The sequence below is a fragment of the Rhipicephalus sanguineus genome, chromosome 1 (genome assembly GCF_013339695.2).
Source record: "Rhipicephalus sanguineus isolate Rsan-2018 chromosome 1, BIME_Rsan_1.4, whole genome shotgun sequence".
In the NCBI taxonomy this organism is placed as follows: Eukaryota; Metazoa; Arthropoda; class Arachnida; order Ixodida; family Ixodidae; genus Rhipicephalus; species Rhipicephalus sanguineus.
In genome coordinates this window covers 38,978,930-39,000,174 of record NC_051176.1, presented here as the reverse complement: position 1 = coordinate 39,000,174, position 21,245 = coordinate 38,978,930, and the positions used below count along the sequence as shown (strand labels likewise).

General features: G+C 46.0%; 1 protein-coding gene across 1 annotated transcript in view; it reads right to left on the bottom strand.

The window, feature by feature from the left end:
- Window positions 1–1,875: 1,875 nt before the first annotated feature.
- Window positions 1,876–21,245, bottom strand: part of LOC119390709 (putative peptidyl-prolyl cis-trans isomerase dodo) — a 37,552-nt gene continuing 18,182 nt past the window's right edge. Inside the window, 3 exon segments of the mRNA XM_049414153.1 lie at window positions 1,876–2,091; window positions 8,327–8,441; window positions 8,443–8,549. Of these exon segments, the coding sequence (XP_049270110.1) occupies window positions 1,895–2,091; window positions 8,327–8,441; window positions 8,443–8,549 (419 nt within the window). The 3' untranslated portion in view covers window positions 1,876–1,894.

Genomic DNA, 21,245 nt, shown 5'->3' with positions numbered 1-21,245 from the left:
CAGCTAGCTGCCTCGTGTCTAAATCGGCGGGTGATGCTCCAAAGGCACGGAGGGCTTGACTGTAACCTTCTCACGCTTTTCAGTGCCATGGCCGTATAATTCCTTTTTTTCACAAGACGCAAACGTTTGTTCACGAAAGTACAAGGCTGCTGCTGCTGCATGCATGCCGTGTCAACAATAATAATTGTTGGGGTTAACGTCCCAAAACTGCATGCCGTATCAAAACAACAATCATACTTCATAGTCGACAGCGCAGAACATCGATAGCGTCTACGGCTTCATTTCGCAGTGCATATGGATCATTTGGTATCTTTAACATGACAGAATGAGACCTACCTCGAGGTGTACGTCCTACACGGCGTTATCGCGACTTGGGAAGTGCATTTCGCGTCGAGTCGGGCGTCGTTGTCGTCGATCGTCTGCTCTACGCCGTAAACGTGATTGACGAGTCTTTTTCCTTTTATCAAGTTCGCTTTTCGGAACTGCCTCCAGCTCGGAAATCTTTTTGAAGCCGCACTGAAGGCGGTACATTGTGAGGCGGCGCGTGTGCACCGCGAGAGCTCGGCACGTGCACGGAAGGGAGCGGCAGCGCGGTGGCGAGCACGGAGAACGCGCGTTGTATGATCCCAGTTTCCATTTTTCTGCCAGAGTTGGCGCTGCCTGTCAAGAGCAGCAGCGCCACTAAGCGATGCTTGGGGAGCCTACTGGCGTAGCTCTGTGGATGAATACTAGGGGTGCGCGAATATTCGAGTTTCGAATTGAATAGTACCTAATCGAATAATTCGATTCGACTTTCGAATAGATAGTATTCGAAGTTTCGAATAATTCGACAGGACGATATCTAAAACGCGACAACGGCCAATGGTGCAACTTAGAGTTAGGGTGGGGTGCCTAAAACTAACGCTAACGTAGTTACAGTAGGCCATTCGTTAAAACTTTCACTGACATACTGGTTCAAAAGCGAGCGCATGCTGATCTTAAAGGAGATTATGTCATTTCCTCACGTAGAACAACACATGATAAAACTGTCAAGCCTTTCACAACTTCATTCCCGAAACGAAGGCACGGACTTCTTGCGTAGTTCGGTCGCGTATGCCGCAAGCGCCGTAAAACGTCCCGACTTTGGCCTGCGGAACCCTCAGTCATTGGCTTTGCATGTAAAAATTCGTTCACGCTGGGCAGCCGCCACTGCCGCACCGGACCACTGGTTCAGAAACTCCTATCGTTCCGGCACTCAGTTAAAACGCTGCTGTGAACGGGCGCCCGACGATTTTTGGGCCCGGAGCGCCCATGGCGAAGCACAACATTACCGTTGTCAGATGAGCCGTATTGCGCGACCACGGGGAAAAAATCTAGCTACCGTACCCCCTTCTGTCAGTCGTTAGGAGGAGGAGTGGCGCTGCTGACTGGAATGGCGGCTCTTCTATCAACATGCTTGCGCGCCCATAAATGCTGAAACTAAAGCCACTCCCGAACAAGTGCGCAATGAAACTGTTCGCACACAGAAACGCCCCCGATTTTTCCTTTGTGTTGCCGTAGCCGGCGGTACACACTTCGTATAAATATACTATTCGATATTCGATTCGATATTTTTGGCCACTATTCGGCACTATTCGATTCGAATTCGATTCGAGGTGAAATTTCACTATTCGCACACCCCTAATGAATACTTGACTGCCACGCAGAATGCCTGGGTTCGATTGCGGTTCTAACCGTGATCTTCAATCTATCCATACCTCTAATATTTCCCTCACCGAGAACGCTGCAGAAGCCTAGTCCCGCATTTTCTGCGACCGTAAGATAAACTCCGTAACGCGATCGCGTAAAGATTTTTGAAAGTCTGTTATCGCCGTTCCTGGGTTGATACAAACTGTGAGGAGGAGGAGGTAAAACTTTATTTGACCAAGGGATTTGGGCACGTACGTCCCAGGGTCCCCGCACGACCCCACTGCCCTATGCGTTCATGAAGTTCCATGACGTGGGCGGCCCGGTCAGTGGCGATCTTCTGCTTGGCCGGGTCCGTCGAGCGCAGCAGGGTCTCCCATTCCTCCCATGTGGTCGGTGGCTGCGGGCACCGCGGGGGACGGTCCGCTGGACATTCCATGAGAATGTGGCACTCACCCCCACGCTACCCTAACAAACTGTGAATCACCTGTGGCTCATACCTGCATTCCACACTGCTGATTCAGTGGTCACGAGTTCGAATCCTGTGTGTTTGTTGTGAGTTTTCTGTAGTTTACTTCTGAATTTATTTCTGTGCATTAATTGTATATGTCGTCAAATGCGTGTATCAACCTCCAAATTCTCGGTAATTCAACCAGAAACTGTAATAAATTGATTTTTTTAATCGAGAAGGAGCAACTGTTAGACCCATCAGGTGTAACAGTTCGTCCCTACGCAGCTACCATGCAAAAAGAGGAATAAATCAGTTACTCCCTAAAAGGGGTAACTTTTACACCCAGAAATTTCGTCTCTCAAAACAACTGAGGACTAACAGTTCGTCCCCTGACAGTTACTCCCTAAAGGACGAATCGTTCATCCTTTAGGGAGTAATGGTTGTGGCAGTGCAGTTACCCCCCAAAAGGACGAACCACAGACCCCTTTTCGTCCTTTGCGGCTTAGAGTGCATGGGCCGTGGTTTACGGGTATGTGCCACACGTGACTGAAGGAAAGGGTTCCATGACGTATGCGACAAGTATCTCACGCCATTGATGTAATGACCTGTTCATCGTGTTCGTCATACACTAATTCTTTCCCATGCAAATTGTGGTATGCGTCAAGCTAAGGAGACGACCACGAGAGCACCCAGACTTAGGCGGCTAGATAGATACACAGATAGAAACGGTCAAAGTGCCTGCGGTTCACCAAGAACCCTTCACATTTAAAACGTAAAGCCAGTTCTATGTAGCATGCACTGGGATTATGATGCATATACATGTTATATAAACCTATTGCAATACTATGCAAGCAACACGTTTTATACACTACCCACACAACTTCATGCGTGAATACAATTATGTCAGTAATGCGACGAAAGGGGCTAGTTGGTTTATGTAGACAACAGAAACCGAAAAACAAACGCTACGACCCGTGGTTATCCCCTACATCCACAAGATATCACATAGACTAAAGAATATCGCCAACAAACATGACGTGTCAGTTTTATTTTGAGCTCCTCAAAAATTGCTAGGGCTGTGTAAGAAAGTCAACAACGCACAAGGAACACAAGAAGGAAAGAAATGTGAGGTAGGCCACAAACCAAGCTTCCTGCATTGTGATGTGGCAGCTGTATACAGTTTGCCATTAACATGAGGACGAAAATATATTGGACAGACCACGAGATGCGCTAACACTAGGCTCAGAGAGCAGATGTATCGCAGGTCAACAGATTACCCACCCCGGGAATTTAGCTACCCACTGTAACCAATGCACATGCGTACCTCAGTTCGAAAAAACAACAATTATGAAGTGGATAAAAGACGACAGGGAGAGAGCAGTTTACGAAGCTGCTCTCATGACATCTCTAGGCGCCGAAACATGCATCAGTGAGCCACCAATAAAATCAATCAATTATCTCCTGGTAAAATCGATTTCGTGGTGGACGTGACATAGTCGGGGTCAAGTGCACTATCTATTTCCACGTGTCATTTCAATTTTTATTTACATTGACTATGCATGAATAATAAAACCAGTTGAAGTTTGCGCTCGTTCTGTCAAACTTTGTCCTGTGTTCTTTGTAGTCTGTCCTTCGTAGCATCTCCCTACCGTAAGCGCATCGCCAAGCCAACAATAATGCCGATGACGGCCTCCCCAGTAGTATATATTTGTATCAATGAAATTTCGTTAACGTCTAGAAGCTGCTAATAATTGCATTTTTAATGTAGGTAGCAGTGACTGCACCATTTCTTTTCCATAATTATAGCACTACACTTCCTTGCAAATATTCAGGTTTGCGTACTTATATCTTGACTTGTTTACTCCTAGTCGAAATAGTGTTTCTAGTGCATTGTTGTTATTACTATTATTATATTACTACTACTGTTAACTTGTCAACCACAAGTTCTTTTTAAGTAAGAATTTGTGGTATTAGGGGTGTAGTACATTCTTTATACTCATCGTATTTGTATTTGCAACTTTGCTTCGAGCGTGCCAACTTTACAGCAAACAGCGCAATACAACGAAGACAAGAAAGACCAAACAGGACCACCGCTGAACAGCGCTGGTCCTGCTTGGTCTTTCTTGTCTTCGTTGTATTGCGCTGTTTTCTACTTTGCTTGGAAGGCCCTCCGGCCCCTCCAAGTAAATACTCCTATGCAAATGGCGTAAGCACAAATTTTCTTTGAAAAAATGCGGGTGATCATAACGTTAAACTACCCTGCATTGTTTCCTTCCGCACTGGTCGTTAGCTGTTTATGATTGGTTGAAATTTTCCGGGCCATGCACACAGCAGCTGCTCATATCGCAATGCAACAAATGACCCCAAAATGGTCCAGTGCGTAATGACCGCCCCCGAACTTTTCTCAGTGGGGGGGGGGGGGGGGCTAGGTCCCCCTTGCCCCCCCCCCCCCCCCCTCGGTAGATACGCCTATGCCCTCTCGGCAGAATTATTGTAGAAAGCATTGACCACGGTTTTTGCGCAATCGATTAGGTACGTTGATAAGAACCGCTGGACGGACTCCTTTTGCGCTCCGGGCTCAGGTAGATGGCTGCGAGCGCAATGTGTTTGTTATTGTGATTGATGTACGCAACGCAGACGTCGCCGATTCGGCTGATTGTCTGTGTGTGTTCGGTGTCTGGCGGCCAGCGAAATGTGATGCGGCCAACGTTGAAGTTGCGCGTCGCCATGTTCTTATATATAACATCGGCCACGCCACCGCACCTGCAATGAAGCTTCTTGCTGTGGACGACACATCGGAATCCCGTGACTGCAGTGGGCTCACAGCTCCACGTTTCAGAAGGTGCTAACACGCCAGTTTCTGTGATCACAGCGTCTTTTTAGAGGTCGTACACGTGCGCGTGCACAGAATGTACGTTGAGAGCGGCGAGCCTGAGGCGATTGTTGTGGTTGTGGCCTGGTCCAATACAGTGTCTAGAGGCCTGTTTGCTAGACGGGTCATTTCGTCGACAAATTGTCTGTCGATAGAGCCGGCAACATGTCGGAACCTGAAGTCACCCTTTGCGTTGGTGAGTTATAGGCCATCGAGGCTGGTAGCCCAGGAAAGTGCTAGTAGACTAAATTCAGTAGATTGCACTTATCGTATTCGTAGACTACCTGGGCGTATGAGGCCCCTTGCGACTTATGTATAGTTATGGCGTTTGTTTGCGTGAGGGGAAACTGTGTCCTCTTACAGGAGGTATTTTGTCTAGCGTATTGTGGTGGTTCGCAGTTCCACGGGCACCCATTTCAATTGTATGGAGGGGTGTGCGGTAGCGATCAGTGGCATAGCCAGGGGGTGGCACACCGGACCCGTGCCCCCCCCCCCACTCCCCGAATTTTTTTTCCCCCTTGAGATAGAGCACAAAATGACACTCGACCACACTTATCTGACCAGACCCCATGTCGTATCAAGAAAATGCCCCCCCCTCCTCCCCCGAAAAAAAATTTTGCCTACGCCACTGGTAGAGATGTGCTTCGTCCTGGCTCAGGCGACAATGCCTACCGTGGATGTCGGAAATTCAAGCCACAGTCGCACGAGGTCGTTGTGTTCATCATGCTTAATGTACCCCACGTGCCTATGTTTCCACCAGCAATCGAGGCCGTCGCTTACATCGATGTTGGTTGTGATCATGTAGGGCTTGACGGCGCTCAGGCAAATTGAGGCAGGCAGGCCACCCATGGCGCTTGCGTTCTTGGCCACCTTGGCCAGGGCATCCCTACGCACCTTTTCGTTCTTATAGCCAGTTATGCTTTCACATGCGGGATGACATAACACGTCGTCCGCAGCTTCGACGCAATGTGCGTTACAGCGGTCGACGTCCGCACTGTTGTAGTATAGCCGTATGCCGTCAGGGCACTTAGCAGTGGCTTCTGTGCGTGTCACAAAGCGGCTCTCAATCAATCTGACGTCATCCTCAGTCAGCATGAGGCCATCGCCCAGCCTCGTAACAAATGAAGAGAACGCAGCATTGCTTTGGTGGACCGTGTACATGGCATCAATGACTTGAAATATCGAGACACCACGTGTGAGCTGTTCGTGTGCAAGAGCTGCGGCCAATGGGCCGTAGCACGTGGTGAACATTAGGTATTAATTTTTTATTTATGTATATATTTTGACATTTATTTGTCAAAGTATATATCAAGGTAGCTAATTAAGAATTGTAAGAGCGCTACAACCACAAGTGACATTACACCACAGCTGTTACACTTGGTGTGTGATCATGATATCGATTCCCACAATGCGTGGGATCTGCAGGAATTTCCAATGTGTACGTTCACCGTTACTGTGTTGATTGAGACTGAATCAGCTGTGGCGCATACCTGCATAACATGAACCGTAATATGCGCGATTATGTGCCACACGTGACTGAGGGAAAGGAATTCATGACATACGTGACAGGCATTTTGCGTTGTGCATGTCATGACCACTGAATCATGTTCTTCATACACTGATCCCTTGCTATGCCAAGTTTGGTATACGTATTACAAGTTATGCAGACGACCAGGACGTAGGCGGCTAGATAGAGACAGATACTTAAGAGAGAAACGGCCAAAGTTCCTTTGATTCACTAAGAAATGCTTCACATAAAAAAAAATGCGTGATAGGGTTTGACCGGGGGGGGGAGGTCTGAGCCTTGCACTGCTTCAGAGGGGGCTCTAGCCTACCCTGCCACCCCACTTCCGGAGCCCTTGACGGTTTCACCGCTTGGAAGAAGTCACAGCACAGGAAGAGTGCACTTGCCACCTTACTGTGCCATTAATGCTGGCAACAATGGAGGCAAGGTCTTCATGTTTGCCCTACAAACAGAGGTTCGTAGTGGAACCACTGTGGAAGCACAGTGCGCAGTGGAAACATCACAGTGCAAGTTATGCTCAGGGAAGACAGGCAGTGACTCTGTCTTTAAGCTCTCTGTGCATTGCACTGGCAGAATATTGGGGCCAATAAGGTTATTTTCATTACACAATTGTTTTCGTTAAACAAGACACTACTTTCTCGAATGCAAAAGGACGCGTAACCACCATCAAAATGGCACAAAACAGAAAAGAGCACAAGAGACGTTTTCGTGTCCTTTCTATGGCAATTAGGCTTTTTTTTTGTATTCCAGCAATGATGCACCAACTAGCCCAGCAACAAGTATTACTAAAATGACAGAAGTTCCCCAAGATTTCCAGACTAGTTCTCTGAGAAACCTTAATTACCGAGAGGTTGGCCTGAATACTGTCGTTCCAAGACGTACTCTACGTAATTCTCATGATGTCGCAAGCCAACAAATGGCACGTTTCTTGGAACGTTATCCTGCTACTGCTGCCACACGAACGTTCGCGTCAAACACACTGCCTTGCGTGCAGGTAGAAGTTGCTATGTGTAATCCGAAACCATGCTTGCTAGCCAGCTGCCAACAAAATGCTTTGTGTAATATCGCACTCTGAGAGTGCGGTTTTATTACTTTATTACAGCCACACGATGCTCAGTCCATCCTTGCTCCACTGTCTCGTAATAATGTTGGCTAGGCTGGCTATGGATGTTGCTGCACATCCAATCACACCTTGGAGGCAATCTTCAGACGAAATTTCATGAAAGAAGAAGATAAGAGTATTGGGTAAATATTCCAATCAGCTGAAATTATCGTTCAAAAATCTTCACAAGGCAGCCTGAAAGTTCAAGTGAAATATGACCTGTCCGATTGCTTAGGTGGGACTGCAATTACTTCATTTGAATACTGACCAATAATCGGTATTTTTTATATGAACTGCTGCTGAGGCCATTCTTCTTCACTGCAGAACAAGCAATTTTTCTGTCTCGCTTTTCATTTTTTTAAATTTTGCTACATTTGTCCATCTGACCTACCTGCAGATAGAGCTGTTTTGTCCAGCAAGAAGCCTGTTGGCTGATGGTCCAATTATTATGTATGAAGTTAGCTTGTATCAATGCAGCAGATTAGTTTACTGAAAACAGTTAGTTACCGAAAACAGTTGGGTAACTGAAACAGATTCATCCGTCACATATATAGTATTTACTGTCCCTTAGGCAGTGACTAGACAGGCTATCTGTTCAGACACATGCAAGCTGACAAGTCATCGGTGAAGATCCATTCAAGGAATACAAACACAAATGTTGTGCCACAAAACTAATAGGATTGTAAGGCCAGAGAAGTTAATGCAGCTTACCTCTAGGCAGTGCGCAAGATGAGGTGGACGCCTGATTCTGTGAACACCGGCTCCGAGAGCTCCCCAACGCTGAGTGCGAAGGCAGCATCCTCAAAGGGCTTCTGCATTGCACCCCTGCCAAATGTTCCCAGGTCACCTTTCCGCTTGGCTGAGCTGCAGTCGCTAAACTGGCTGGCCAGCTCTTCAAAGGTCGCCTTGCCCGACACTATCTGTTCCCGATATCCTGTACCAAGATTGAAAAAATGCTTCAGAGAAAATCGCACAAAGTGTTTGACAATTAGGCTCAAATCACAGGCTGCAGACTTTTCACGAAATTCTTCCTACGTATTTAAAGCCACTGCTAGTCGGATGGAAAGAAAGCATTTTTGTGCAGAAATCAGGAATTCACATAGCAGTTTCTAAAGATGCCCTAATTCTTATCGGTCTATACCTTAGCAAGATCAATAACTGCTTAGAGGACATCTTAGGTAGCTGTATTAGTATTAAGATATTTTTTTATGCGGTCGATTAGCTGGTTTTTTGTAGTGGTGATGAACTTGAATCAGTGATAACCTCAGTGAGTGAACAGTTTAAAGAGGTTGACACACCAAATTTTCAGGCTTCAAAAAGCCTGCTGTAGGCTCCCTCTGTATGCAAAGACACTCCACACAAAGTTTGACACAGCAAACATTTAAAATATATTTTAATTTGCTTCCAAAGTGTGCCCAAATGCTCATTCTCGTGATCGAGACCCATCGAGACCGACGTCACTGCGTAGGAAGCGTAATGAAAGTTTGAGTGGTATCATACCACATTAGAGTGACGTGCAATGAGTGGTGACTCGCAGCACTGCCGTGCTGGGCAAGCCTAGAGAGCAACAGCTGCAAACCAACATTCGCTCGCCTTTCTCTGCGTGTTGCCAAGCTAGCCAAGCTTGCTGGCATTTTCCAAGGTACTTCGCATCGTTATGAGAACCTGCGAAGACGACACTAGAGAATCTCAGTTTGTGCACAGACTTCTCTGTATTTTAACGCAAGAGGCCGCATAGGTGGAGCCATCTGATGGCACTAAGATGAACCCGGCAAGCACAGAATTGCTATTGCAGAAACCTAGTGTATTGTACTCAGGCCTGTAGACAGGAATGTTTTTCGGCGGCGTGGGGCCCTTGCTGAAGGCCTTCACTATCCGAGCAAAACACCCATTTTCATTATTTATTAATGGTAGAACACCCCCTCCATCAAAATTTCGGAAGGGAGGGGGGCCCTAGGGGCCTCCCCCTGGCGACGGGCCTGAATCACTTCTCTGCTATTGTAAATTCTTGGCAGCAGCATCATTTTGAATGTGTTGCCTTTTTAAAAGTTATTTTGCCAAGGGCACTCGTTGAAAACAAAGAAATATATCTATTTCTGGTTGCCCAAAGCGTCGCAAGGTGTCAGTGCTATCGTTCGATAACCCTGTATTCTGCAAACACCTCTGTGTATACCGGAATAACGTACAAATGAAAATTCTGTATTAGAGAGTTTTGCAAAGTATTGAAAGCAGCAGGACAGTTTCTCGTGTGTGTGTACAAGAGCAGATGATGCAGTTTTGTGGGCCCACGTTTTCATGCTTCCTAGACAGTGACGTCACTGTCCAACTCGGCGCCCAGAAACTGAAACTAAAAGTCGTTCACATAAATAATGCGATAGTAAATTATTTATAGAGAACATATGAACCTTCGATTGCGTGTGATGCTTCCTGGACTAAATGTTTGAAACAAAGAATGCACAAACCACATATCTGATGTTTCAACCCCTTTAAGCCATGACTTCTCTTTTTCAGCTTGGTGAAGTTTATACACACTACTTCAAATGGTTCATCTGAGTGTTTGAGTGACACAAGCTCGTTCACTCGTGATTCGTACTTGACTGTTTATTGGGTACAAGTGGTACAACTGCACATAGTTGTCAATGTTTCCTTTCATGTGCTTCCATCTAAGCCTTTGAAAACATCTTGTTGTACGTGCGCCAGAAACTATTGTGACCACCGGACTCCAAAGTGTTGCAGTCAAGTGAAGTATTCCTGAAACAAAGGTACCACAGACTTTCACTTTTCAAGGTATGGGTTGTGACATCCTCCCAAACGGTTGCAAGCTCACGTAGGAGCTCAGTTAACAGCCAAGAGAAGGCACGTGCGCCTTTCAGGCGACGGCCTGCACGATCAAAAACTACGAAGTCAGAATGTTGTATTTATTTTATCCAGTGAGCAATCTTTCCTCGTGCTTCTGACATGTTCACCAGATAAGTTGGGGCTTCATGACTCGTTAAGCAGTTTAGGCTTTCTCCTGTCAGTATATAAAGGAAAATACCACATCACGACTTAAAACAGCTAGATCCTCTTTTTCAGTCGTAGTATCATTACCTTGACGAGGGCTGAAGGTCTAAGAATAATAACCTATAACTCGTAGCTGCTGATTCGGAGAACAGCGGGTGTCCCTTTGGTATAACATGGCCCCAATTATTATTAATATTATTTGGTTTGGATACATTACCATACAGTAATACCTCGTTAACTCAAACTCGCATATCTCCAAAAATCGACTAAGTCGAAATTTTCCGCGGCACCAAACGATTTCTCATGGGTGCAATGTATTACTGCCCTTTATCTCGAAGCATTTCCGTGCCCACTTTTGCTTATCTCGAAATCTTGACTGAGAGTGGAATAAAAACTTCACCGCCAAACCGTTTCACAAGGTTCACGCAAGGCTGCCGCGCTTACGACAAAACGGACACTGTTGCCGAACGTGAAGTCGGAACCTAACGCATTAACAACTTCGTCAAGCAACCCTGTGTCGCATCGCAAGCCCTGCAAAATAGCACGGTTCGTACACATCGTTTTGTTTACCATCAGAGATGCGATTTCAGTATTCTTTTATTTATGCAAAAACACGTCGCATGCATTTTTTTGTCGGCCGTGCGTTGTGGTGAGGATAACGCCGCCAAAGCAAAGCAAGTCACTGATGCTGCAAAGAAAGGTAGCCCTAATTAAAGAAGCGGATTCGAGGCTAGAAGCTTCAGGACGTCAAAATGGTGCTGATTGTGTGGCTTCTTCCATCGTGCGAGAGGAGCCAGCCTTCCAGTCACAACATTGACAGAGAAGGCCGATTCTCTGGACTTAGTGGTGGGCTACGCCGATCTCACCGGCAACATCGGCTGGTTTGACCATTTTCTTACCCTTTGTTTCCCACATACAGTCTGCGCAGTGCCCACAACCGAGAGTTATATTTTCAGACAGTTTTTGTTCAAAGTAATACCTGAAAAAAAACTTACAACAATACATATACATTTTATAACAATTACTCCCACGTGTTACAGTCAGGAATGAGGAGTTGAAAATAGGTGACCATGCATTGAACTCTCAAGGGCTTTCAAGAGGCATGAAAAATTTGATTTTTGAGCAGTTGATTTTTTTCTGTATCAACGCATAGGTAAGACGTGTTCTTCTCCACAGTTGATATTGAGATCCTTCTTCACACAGTGCCATATTTCATTTTGTTCATCTGAGTCGATGTAAGTTCAACTTCTTCATCTTCAGCTTTCGCCATCCGTGTGTGGCAGTCTCTCTGGCAAATATACTCTCCTTTGCAATCTGAGCCTTCCAAGTCTTCATCTTCGCTTCCGCTTGGATATTAGTTTTGAAAGAGAATTTCTTGTATTTGCTCGTCTGTCAACTGTTGCCTCCATAAAGAAAAACCTTTTTAAGGCTTTGAGGTGCTCTAAAACTTCTTTTTGCAGTAAATTAATGAAAAAAAAAAAACAGAACTGCGACGCACTGCAAACTTCTGTGCACTTTTTTGGCCTATCCAGAAGCTGGACTTCGTCGTCCTGAGTGACACAAACGTGTATGCAAGCCTAAACTGCACATACAGGTGACAATAACCAATGATACAAAAATACTGCAAACTAGGATCGTTTCGTAGGTTTCGCGAAAAAGAATACAGGCATTTATAACTAGATATTACAAGTAATAAGCAAAGAGGAGCATGAACAAGCCAGGAGCTCGCCGTCTTTGCCGGTAACATGTGGTGTCCATGTTTGCAATGGAAGAAGGAGGAGGAGGAGTGGGAATGGGGGAACCAGACTGGACGGGGGGCTAGATTGGGACCCAGGGGAAGAAGCACTCAAGTGCGATACCTGTAGCGCCATCTACCAAGCGTATGTGAAAGTTGGACTTGCACGTTTGTGGCAGCAAAGAATCAGGGGTCCCTTAGTGAAATTTTGAGGCAAAAAAAAATCAAGCAAAACTGCCACAAATGTGTCACCTGGGATATAAAGGGTTAAGCGAAACAATGTGGTGTCACACACGGTGATCGCGACAGCGTTGACGAAGCTACTCAAGGGGTGACGACAACAGCTGAAACAAGAAACACGCTCCGCTTGATGCGAAATAAAGTGGAGTGCAGCAGCGGGGACGATCACCACATGCGATGTGTTAAGAAACTCAAGAAAGCTTTGCTAGGTGCAAGTGTTACTGAGAGGCAGACCAGCCTTAGTCGGTCTTTCTGCACTAAATAAAAAGGCAGTGCCAAAAAACACAGCTGGTTGATAGCTCTGGTATGTCATTTTTCTTTAAAACCTTTACAAAGAGCCAGTTCGGCACTCCTGTTAAGCAACTGGTCAGTAGTGATAATGTTTTTATACAGAACTGGACTTCTCAATGGAATTTGAAAATCTGCTTATCTCGAAATTTTTTCTGGTTTTTACTACTTCGAGTTAACAGAGTATTACTGTAGTTTGACACGTCAGTATTCATCTCAAATAGCAGGTTGAAATTCAGTAACGTATTAAGATGCTGCTAAGATGCTGCTACTACTTCTGGGACGACTGCTGTCGTTGCCTGCAGTCCAGCTGGCTGATGCCTGGGTCAGCAAAAAATGCATGAGCTTTCCGCGTTGCATGGACAACCTGCCTACTTGCTGCAACTTATCAGGCCTGCTGCATCACCCGCCGCCATTCTTGGACAGTTTCATGTCACTAATCGGTCAACCTAGAACGACGATATCAACACCGCCTACTCAAAAACGCGCGCATTTCAACGAACCCCTGGGCCACGTCAGTGCCACAGTTGTTCGTTGCTCACTGACTGCTTTTCTACGCGTCAGTTATTACCAAACTAGCTGTTGCCACAGCAATGATCTTTGCCTTCTGGCAGTGGCATTGACCCAATTCTTTCAAACGCACCTGTATTGCTATCGTTTACGTGTTGCACCCGTTGCTTGTGGGCGGTGATGTAGAGAGAAACCCCAGACCGGTGACAAAGACTCAAGAGAAGTTAGACGGTCTAGTTGAGGCTGTTAGACGTCTTCAAGCCAGCAATGCAAGTCTTATGGAATCTGTAATGAGGGTGCTGAATATGCCTGCCATGCTCAAAACAGACCTGAAAAGTCTTACCAAATGAGTACAGGAATTGGAAACCAAAGTGGAATCATCAGTGCCAGTTGATGTCTTAGGGCACCTTGAGGGTGGAATGTCTAGTTAACAAAATTGACGACCTAGAGAACCGGTCCCGCAGATTCAATGTTTTGTTCTACGGTGTTGCAGACGCAGTTGAATCAGAAAGCTGGGAAACTCCAGAGCGATTTGTGCATGAATTCTGTCATGATAAGCTTGGCGTCAATGTGACTTACATTGCTAGAGTATACCGTGTAGGATGTTTTTCGATCGACAAAAAGCGCCCCATTATAGCCAAGTTTTTTAATGATAAAGAAGTTGAGACTATCTTAAGTAACGGCCACAAGCTGAGGAACACAGGTTTCGGCATTGGACGTGATTATTCCCAAGCCGTTCGTGATAAGCGCTGACTTCTTCAGTTCTCTCAATCGATTACAAAAGAAGGTGACCGTGTCCGTCTAACATTCGATAAGCTGCATATCAATAACAATATTTACATGTGGGATGTTGCAGGTGCTTGTGCGGTACCAACAAATCGTCTCGCTACAGCCTGACCGGTGATGACAGATAAGTCATCTTCCTCTACGCCTGCTTCATTTTCGCGTAATGTTCGCCAATTTTCGCGTAAGGAATATCGCCAATTTCTTGTTCACAAACATTACTATAGTCGGATACAACTTTAGAAGGCAGGACAGGCCCCGCCCAGACGACCAAAGCGCAGCAGACGATCGCCTTTGCAACTAAAGAAATAGTCCCGCTCATGCACACGCCGATGTTCTTCGAAGGCGGAGCCACTGGCCGTCCCCCTCATGACGTCAGTCCCGAGTGCGCGCCCATTGGTGCAGGCTTGTGTTCATCTGCCTTTGAAGAGGAAATGCCGCTGCCTTCAAAAGTTGTATCCGGCTATAGTGTTTTATCCAAAACTGCCGCCCTTTCTTCACTGGTGGATTCTACATGTACTTCACTTCTTGTGTTAACTGAAACAAGGCTCGATGATTCTATCCCAGATAATGGCATCCTGCTCAGCGAATCTGAATTTTGCTTTTTTAGTTGTGACAGAAGAAAAAGGGGGCGGTGTTCTTATAACTACAAATAAACGAATATCCGCTTTTCCCCTCACTGCTCCTACTTTCCTTGAATGTGTGTGGATACAGTGCAAATTGGGCGTTACAGATGTAATTATTGGTGCTTTCTATTGGCCGCCCGATATGTGTGGTGGATTTTCTTGTGAATTTCATCGAATACTTAGTGACTTACATGTATGCTTTTCTATCGCTATCTTCCTCGTCTTTGGCGACTTCAATTTAACGCTGATTGGGTCACTCTTTCTGTTAATTCTAGTGACAATGAAGCCCATGCATTTCTTTCATCCTGCTTGGATTTTCCTCTTTCGCAACTAATTATTAGTCCTACCCGTCGCACCGCTACAGCGGCAAATATCCTTGATCTCATCCGAACAAACAACCCAGACGTTTTTACTGATATGCTGCATTTAGATGGTCTATCTGATCATGACATTATTGCCGGATGCATCACGCATCCTTTCAGCAAAAAGAAAACAACCACTACGAGGATTCACTGCTAAAGCCGCGCTAATTTTGAGATGATTAACACAGAACTACAAATCTTTTCCGATAACTTCCTTGTTCATTATTCATCTCGCTTAGTTGAACAAAAATGGCTGTCGCTCAAAACTACACCGACTAACCTTGTCGAGAAGTATGTGCCAACTATCGCCATCCGTCATCATAAAAGTTCACCATGGTTTATACATCGCCTTCGTTGTCTTAATAATAAGAGCCTGTAACACCGAGCAGTTGATGCAGGTCTCCCTTCGTCATGGGAGAAGTACTGTATTTGCGATAAGAAGTATCAGTCCCTGCTTAAAACAACTCGTCGTCATTTCTTCAGTCATGACCTGCCCATCATGTTAACCAATAATTGTCATAGATTCTGGCAAGTAATCAATCCAAGTTTTCATCCTGACATAGTCCTAAATACTATTGACGGAGAACCAGTCACTGAGACTGAGTGTTCACAACTGCTAAATGATGCCTTTTCATCAGTTTTCACCAACGAAGACACCACTTCTTCACCCACATTACAGTCACTGCCTAATGTCAGTAATTATCATTAGTGAATCCGGCATTTATGCCCTGCTGAATAACCTCAGAACTACTACCAACTCTGATCACCTCGGTTTCAATAACAAGATACTTAAAAATGCTTCTCTAAACCTTTCTCAAGTGTTATCAGCGTTGTTCTCACAGTCACTGTCATCTGGTATTGTTCCTCACGATTGGCGAATAGCTAAAGTAATCCCTATTTTCAAATCAGGTGGCTGCTCCGTTTCACTTAATGATCATACATACTCAAGTTGAAGTAATAAGTTACCTAGAAGGGCATGACAATTTTTAAATATCAGCACGGTTTTCGCAAGGGTTACTAAGTGATACACAACTCGCCGGATTTACTCAAGATTTATTTTCAGCAGTTGATGCAGACTTTAAAATGGACGCAGTGTTTCCTGATTACTCTAACGCTTTTGATTGAATTCCTCATCACCAGCTTCTAATCAAATTAACGCACCTCAATATTCATCCTAATGTTATTGCCTGGATTAAAGAGTTTCTTTCCAATAGACGACAATAAACCTGTGCTAATGGCTCTAACCCTTCTTCTGTTCCCGTAACCTCTGGAGTCCCTCAAGGCAGCGTTCTTGGTCCCCTACTTTTCTTAATTTTTATTAATGATCTGCCAAAACGTGTTTCCTCTGAAATTCGATTATTCGCAGATGATTGTGTTATATATAGGAAAATTACCAATGATGCTGACCGCCTTGCCCTCCAAACTGACCTTGAGGAAGCGACAACTTGGTGCTCCTCATGGCTAATGTCTCTAAATGCGTCTAAAGCAAGGCTAATGTCATTCACTAACCGTTCCACTCCGACTTCCTACAACCTACTTAATAATGCCAGCATTGAACTTACATCAACCTACAAACTTCAGTCTGATTTAACTTGGCATTACCATGTTGACAGTGTGTTAGCATCACCTAACCGAGCATTCGGTCTTCTTAAGCGTAACCTCAAGCATGCACCATCCCACTTAAGAAAGCTAGCTCACATAGCACTAAGATTGAATATGCTTCTGCCACATGGAATCCTGATCAAGCATGTCATCAACAACATTGAATCCTTGCAAAACCATGCTGCTCGCTTCATCTATTCCAACTATTCCCGCTTCACGAGTGTCACAGCATTAAAGGGCCCCTCACCAGGCCACATAGCAAATTTTAGTTAGACGCTGGAAGTTGTTGTGTGCCGAATGAAGAGCAATATGCCGCAAGAATTTTTCAAATCGGTTCATTACGAGGTGAGAAAAACAATAATTTGTAGCGGCGCGAAACCATGATGCGAGGAGGCGGGTTTCAAACCCTTGCCACTCGCCCCGTGTAGCCTTCGCAAGCCAAATCCCTTCCCTGCCCTCTTCACTTGACACATACGCATAAACACGTCATGCGCATGCATGGTCACGTGCACATGACGTGCCCGAGCCAGCCGGAGCACGCGAGCGGCGTTGCACGGCCGCTACCTTTTTTTTTATGTAGCGGCCATGGGCGTTTTGTCGGCGTTCTCTGTGGTGTACTGCCTGTCTCTGCGGGACGGGCATGAAAGTTGAGACATTTGTACGGGCACGAGAGTGGCGATATCATGGGCCACATGTATCTATTCAAGCAACAAATTACACAAAGTACACATGTCGTGTCAAATAATTATCGCAGCGTCACGTGCTACTGTTGGCGACGTCAAAGCACAGTCATCTACGTAGAGGAGCGACGTAACAGCACTACCATCTACGTAGGGCCATTTTCTCATGTACGTCATCCCCTCATTCTCTAAAGCGCGCGCCCGCGAGAGGAAGGGCAAGCAGCGTTCACCTTGAAATTTGACCCATTTCCGCGGCGCGTAGCGTCGCAAATTTTGGCAGACGTTATCGTGAACGCCTAGTGTATGCATTGCGCTCGTTAGCTCAAAATTGTCAAACCTGGTGAGGGGCCCTTTAAAGCAACGAGCCGAGTTGGAACCACTATCACGTCAATGTCACTTTGCTTGCCTAACCTTATTTCATAAACTGCACTATCATTGCACGCTTCATAATGACTTCTTCAACCCCCTGCTGTCTTCCCGCGTCGTGACCATGATAACAAAGTAGCACGCATAACTTGCCGCTCATCTCTCCACGCTAAATCATTTATACCACGCACAATCATTGAATGGAATAACCTAGCGTCATACATAGTGACTGAAACTAATTTATCATCTTTTCAAGCTTTCTTACGTGAAAAGTTTTACTTATACTGATAGCACAACCTGTTTTGTTATGTATTCAACAATACATTTTGCATCAGTGTGAGTTTAATGTAATGCTGCATCTACCACTGCTACTACGTATATATTTTCTAATCACTATACGTCAAAGCTTTATATTTATGTTATACATGATGTTCCTGCTATAATGATGTATTCATTCTATGTTTTATATATGTTCAATAGTATTATATTTTTTTCCGCTTCTTTTTCGAATGTACCCACCCCCCTATTTAATACCCTCGTAAGAGGGCCCTTAGCGGTATTTCGGTGTACTATCAAACATAGGAAAACGCCGTGAGCACAACCTGTCGAGAGAGGAGAGCAATGCGATCCGTGCGCTCCGAAAGGATGAGAAGATTGTCATCCTCCCGGCCGACAAAGGCAACGCGATGGTCCTGCTTGATAGGGAGGCGTACGACGACAAAGTTCAGGATTTGCTCCAAAGCCCGGCCTATGAAAAGCTGACGAAAGACCCCACACCAAGAGTCCAAAGGGAACTGAACAAGCTTCTGGCGGATATCTTCAAAGGACACCAAGAGGCAAGAACCATCTATCTCCAGCTCATCTGCAGGAACGGCTCTGCACCAGGATCTTACGGGCTTCCAAAGATCCAAAAGCCCACCATCCCGCTCCGTCCGATCGTGGATTTTACATCTTCTCCACTCCGTGCGCTGTCCCAAAATCTCCACCGGACTCTGGCGCCGCTCGTGGGAAAAACACCAATCCACATACGCAACACCAGCCACTTCGTGGAGCGCATGAAGGAAGTGACCGTGAGCAGTGATGAGTGCCTCGTCTCGTTTGACGTCGTGTCCCTGTTCACCAGCGTGCCCATAACACTAGCGGTGTCTTGCGCACGGGCAACTTTGAATGACGACGAACTCCTGAGTGAAAGAACCTGCCTGAGCACCGAGGAGCTGTGCCGCCTACTGGAGTGCTGCCTCAAGGGAACATACTTTAGTGTCAACGGGGACTTCTACAGACAGGCCAACGGGACCGCGATGGCAGCAGCCGTCTCCGTTACAGCTGCGAACCTCACAATGAAGCACGTAGAAGAGGCGGCACTGCGTTCCTTTATTGACAGGCCGAAAGTATTTGTGAGGTATGTGGACAACTGCTTCTGCATCATAAAGAGGACAGCGGTAGACAGCTTCCTCGAACATCTTAACTCCATCAACCAAGCAATCCAGTTTACGGTGGAAAGAGAACAAGACGGAGCTCTACCATTCCTCGATGTTTTAGTACGACGACAAGGCAAACGCATGACCTTCTCGGTGTACAGAAAACCAACGCACACCGGCAGGTATTTGCATTTCACCTCGAGTCACCCCACTGCCCACAAAGCTTCCATGGTGTCGGCACTCTTTTCACGAGCAAGAGCCATTTGCACATCAGAAGGAGAGAGAAAGAGAGAGGAAGAGAGGGTCGTGGCCGAGTTAAGAAAGAACGGATACACGACAGCTTTCATCCGCCGTGTGGCACGCCGCATGTCGAGAGATCAGCTTCCCCACCGCGGAGACGCATCTGCGAACGACACACGCGACCCTCCTCCCACGCTGGCCACTCCACCGGCTACAATGGTATCGAAGAAACCAGCCCAACGAGTCGTCATCCCGTATGTTCCGGGAACTAGCGAACAGCTCGCCAGGGTTCTCGGAAAAGCTGGGGTCACGGTGGTTCACAAGCCGGCCTCAACACTCGCTCGCTTACTACCGCGGCCGAAAGATCGACCATCCCGGGAGCAACACCAGGGCGTAGTCTACAAAGTGTCATGTGCTGACTGTCCAGCGAGCTACATAGGCGAGAGTAAGTGCTTCCCGGAAAGAATGCGCCAACACAAAAAACGACGTCAGGAAGATGGAAATACAACGCAGTGCCCTTGCAGAGCATTGCGAGAAGCACGACCACAAAATTGACTTCGAGGGCGCTTCCATCATAGAAACGGAAAGGAATCTGGGAAGGAGGCTCTTGCTCGAGTCGTGGCACATCCAGAACACACCTGCGAATGTGAACCGGCCCCTCGGAACAATGCCTCCGATCTACGTGCACGGCCTCTGGAACGTGAGGGAAAGAGAAAGGCGGAGCCAAAAACAAGCTGCGACGAAGCCTCCCTGATCAGCACAGTCACCCCTGAAGAAGAGACTAAGCCGGTCTCGAAACGTCGGGTTTCCTCCAAGAATTTGTGGCTGGAGGTATTTCAACTTCTTAATAAATAGGTAAGCACTGCATCTGACAATATTTGATGAACAAGTTCCGGATAGCAGGGGTGCAACAGCCGAAATAGTATTTGGAGCAATTTTTGGAGCAGCAAAATGTTGCTTTTGGAGCACAAAAATGAAAATTTGGAGCAGGTTGCGAAAAAAAAAACCTGAATTTTTTAGCCTGAAATTCTAAATTTGGAGCAGTATAACAAAGAAGGCTCACTTTTAGAAAAGAAAACAAAAATACATAAAAACCATTCAACATCAGCTATTCGTGCACAGTGCACGTGAACACTGCTATTTCAATAAAAGCAGCGTGTTGAGCCACCCCACAGTGCGAACAATGACTGTCCACATTAGCATTTACAGGACCTGTCAAAATATTCAACAGGCACAGGAAATGCTAATGTGGACCTGCGAACCTGTATATTTGGGAGATTCGTAAAGCAGGAGCAAGTGGGGGTAGCGAAAAATGAAAACTGGCATATGCTTTTGTTTCTCAAGGTCGCAGAAACGCCATACACAGCAGCTCCAAATGATTGCCAATAATTTTTTAGACGTCAGCGATCATACTAGTACTCGTAACTACACGGCGCGTGCACGAATGAGTAATTAAGGAACAAAATGTGCTCTCTCCCTGACAGCTAGTACTAATAGCCCCTTCTAAATCTCAGTTTGCTTTTCCGCAGGACAATAGTGTACTGCGGCAAAAGTGGCTTAAAAAGCATTTTGCACGCAATAAAACAAGCATCAGTAAATTTGAGAACTACTGTCCTTTTCTATTGCGATAGCAGCGATATGGACACTCCCGGGAAGTTTTGCCGTCATCTCCCGTATAAAGTCGAAATTGATAACATATCCCTGTGCATAGAATGTTCTACCGTGGGTAAAAGCGCACGAGTGCGTGCGACGAACGCGACTCAAGCAGATATCAAAC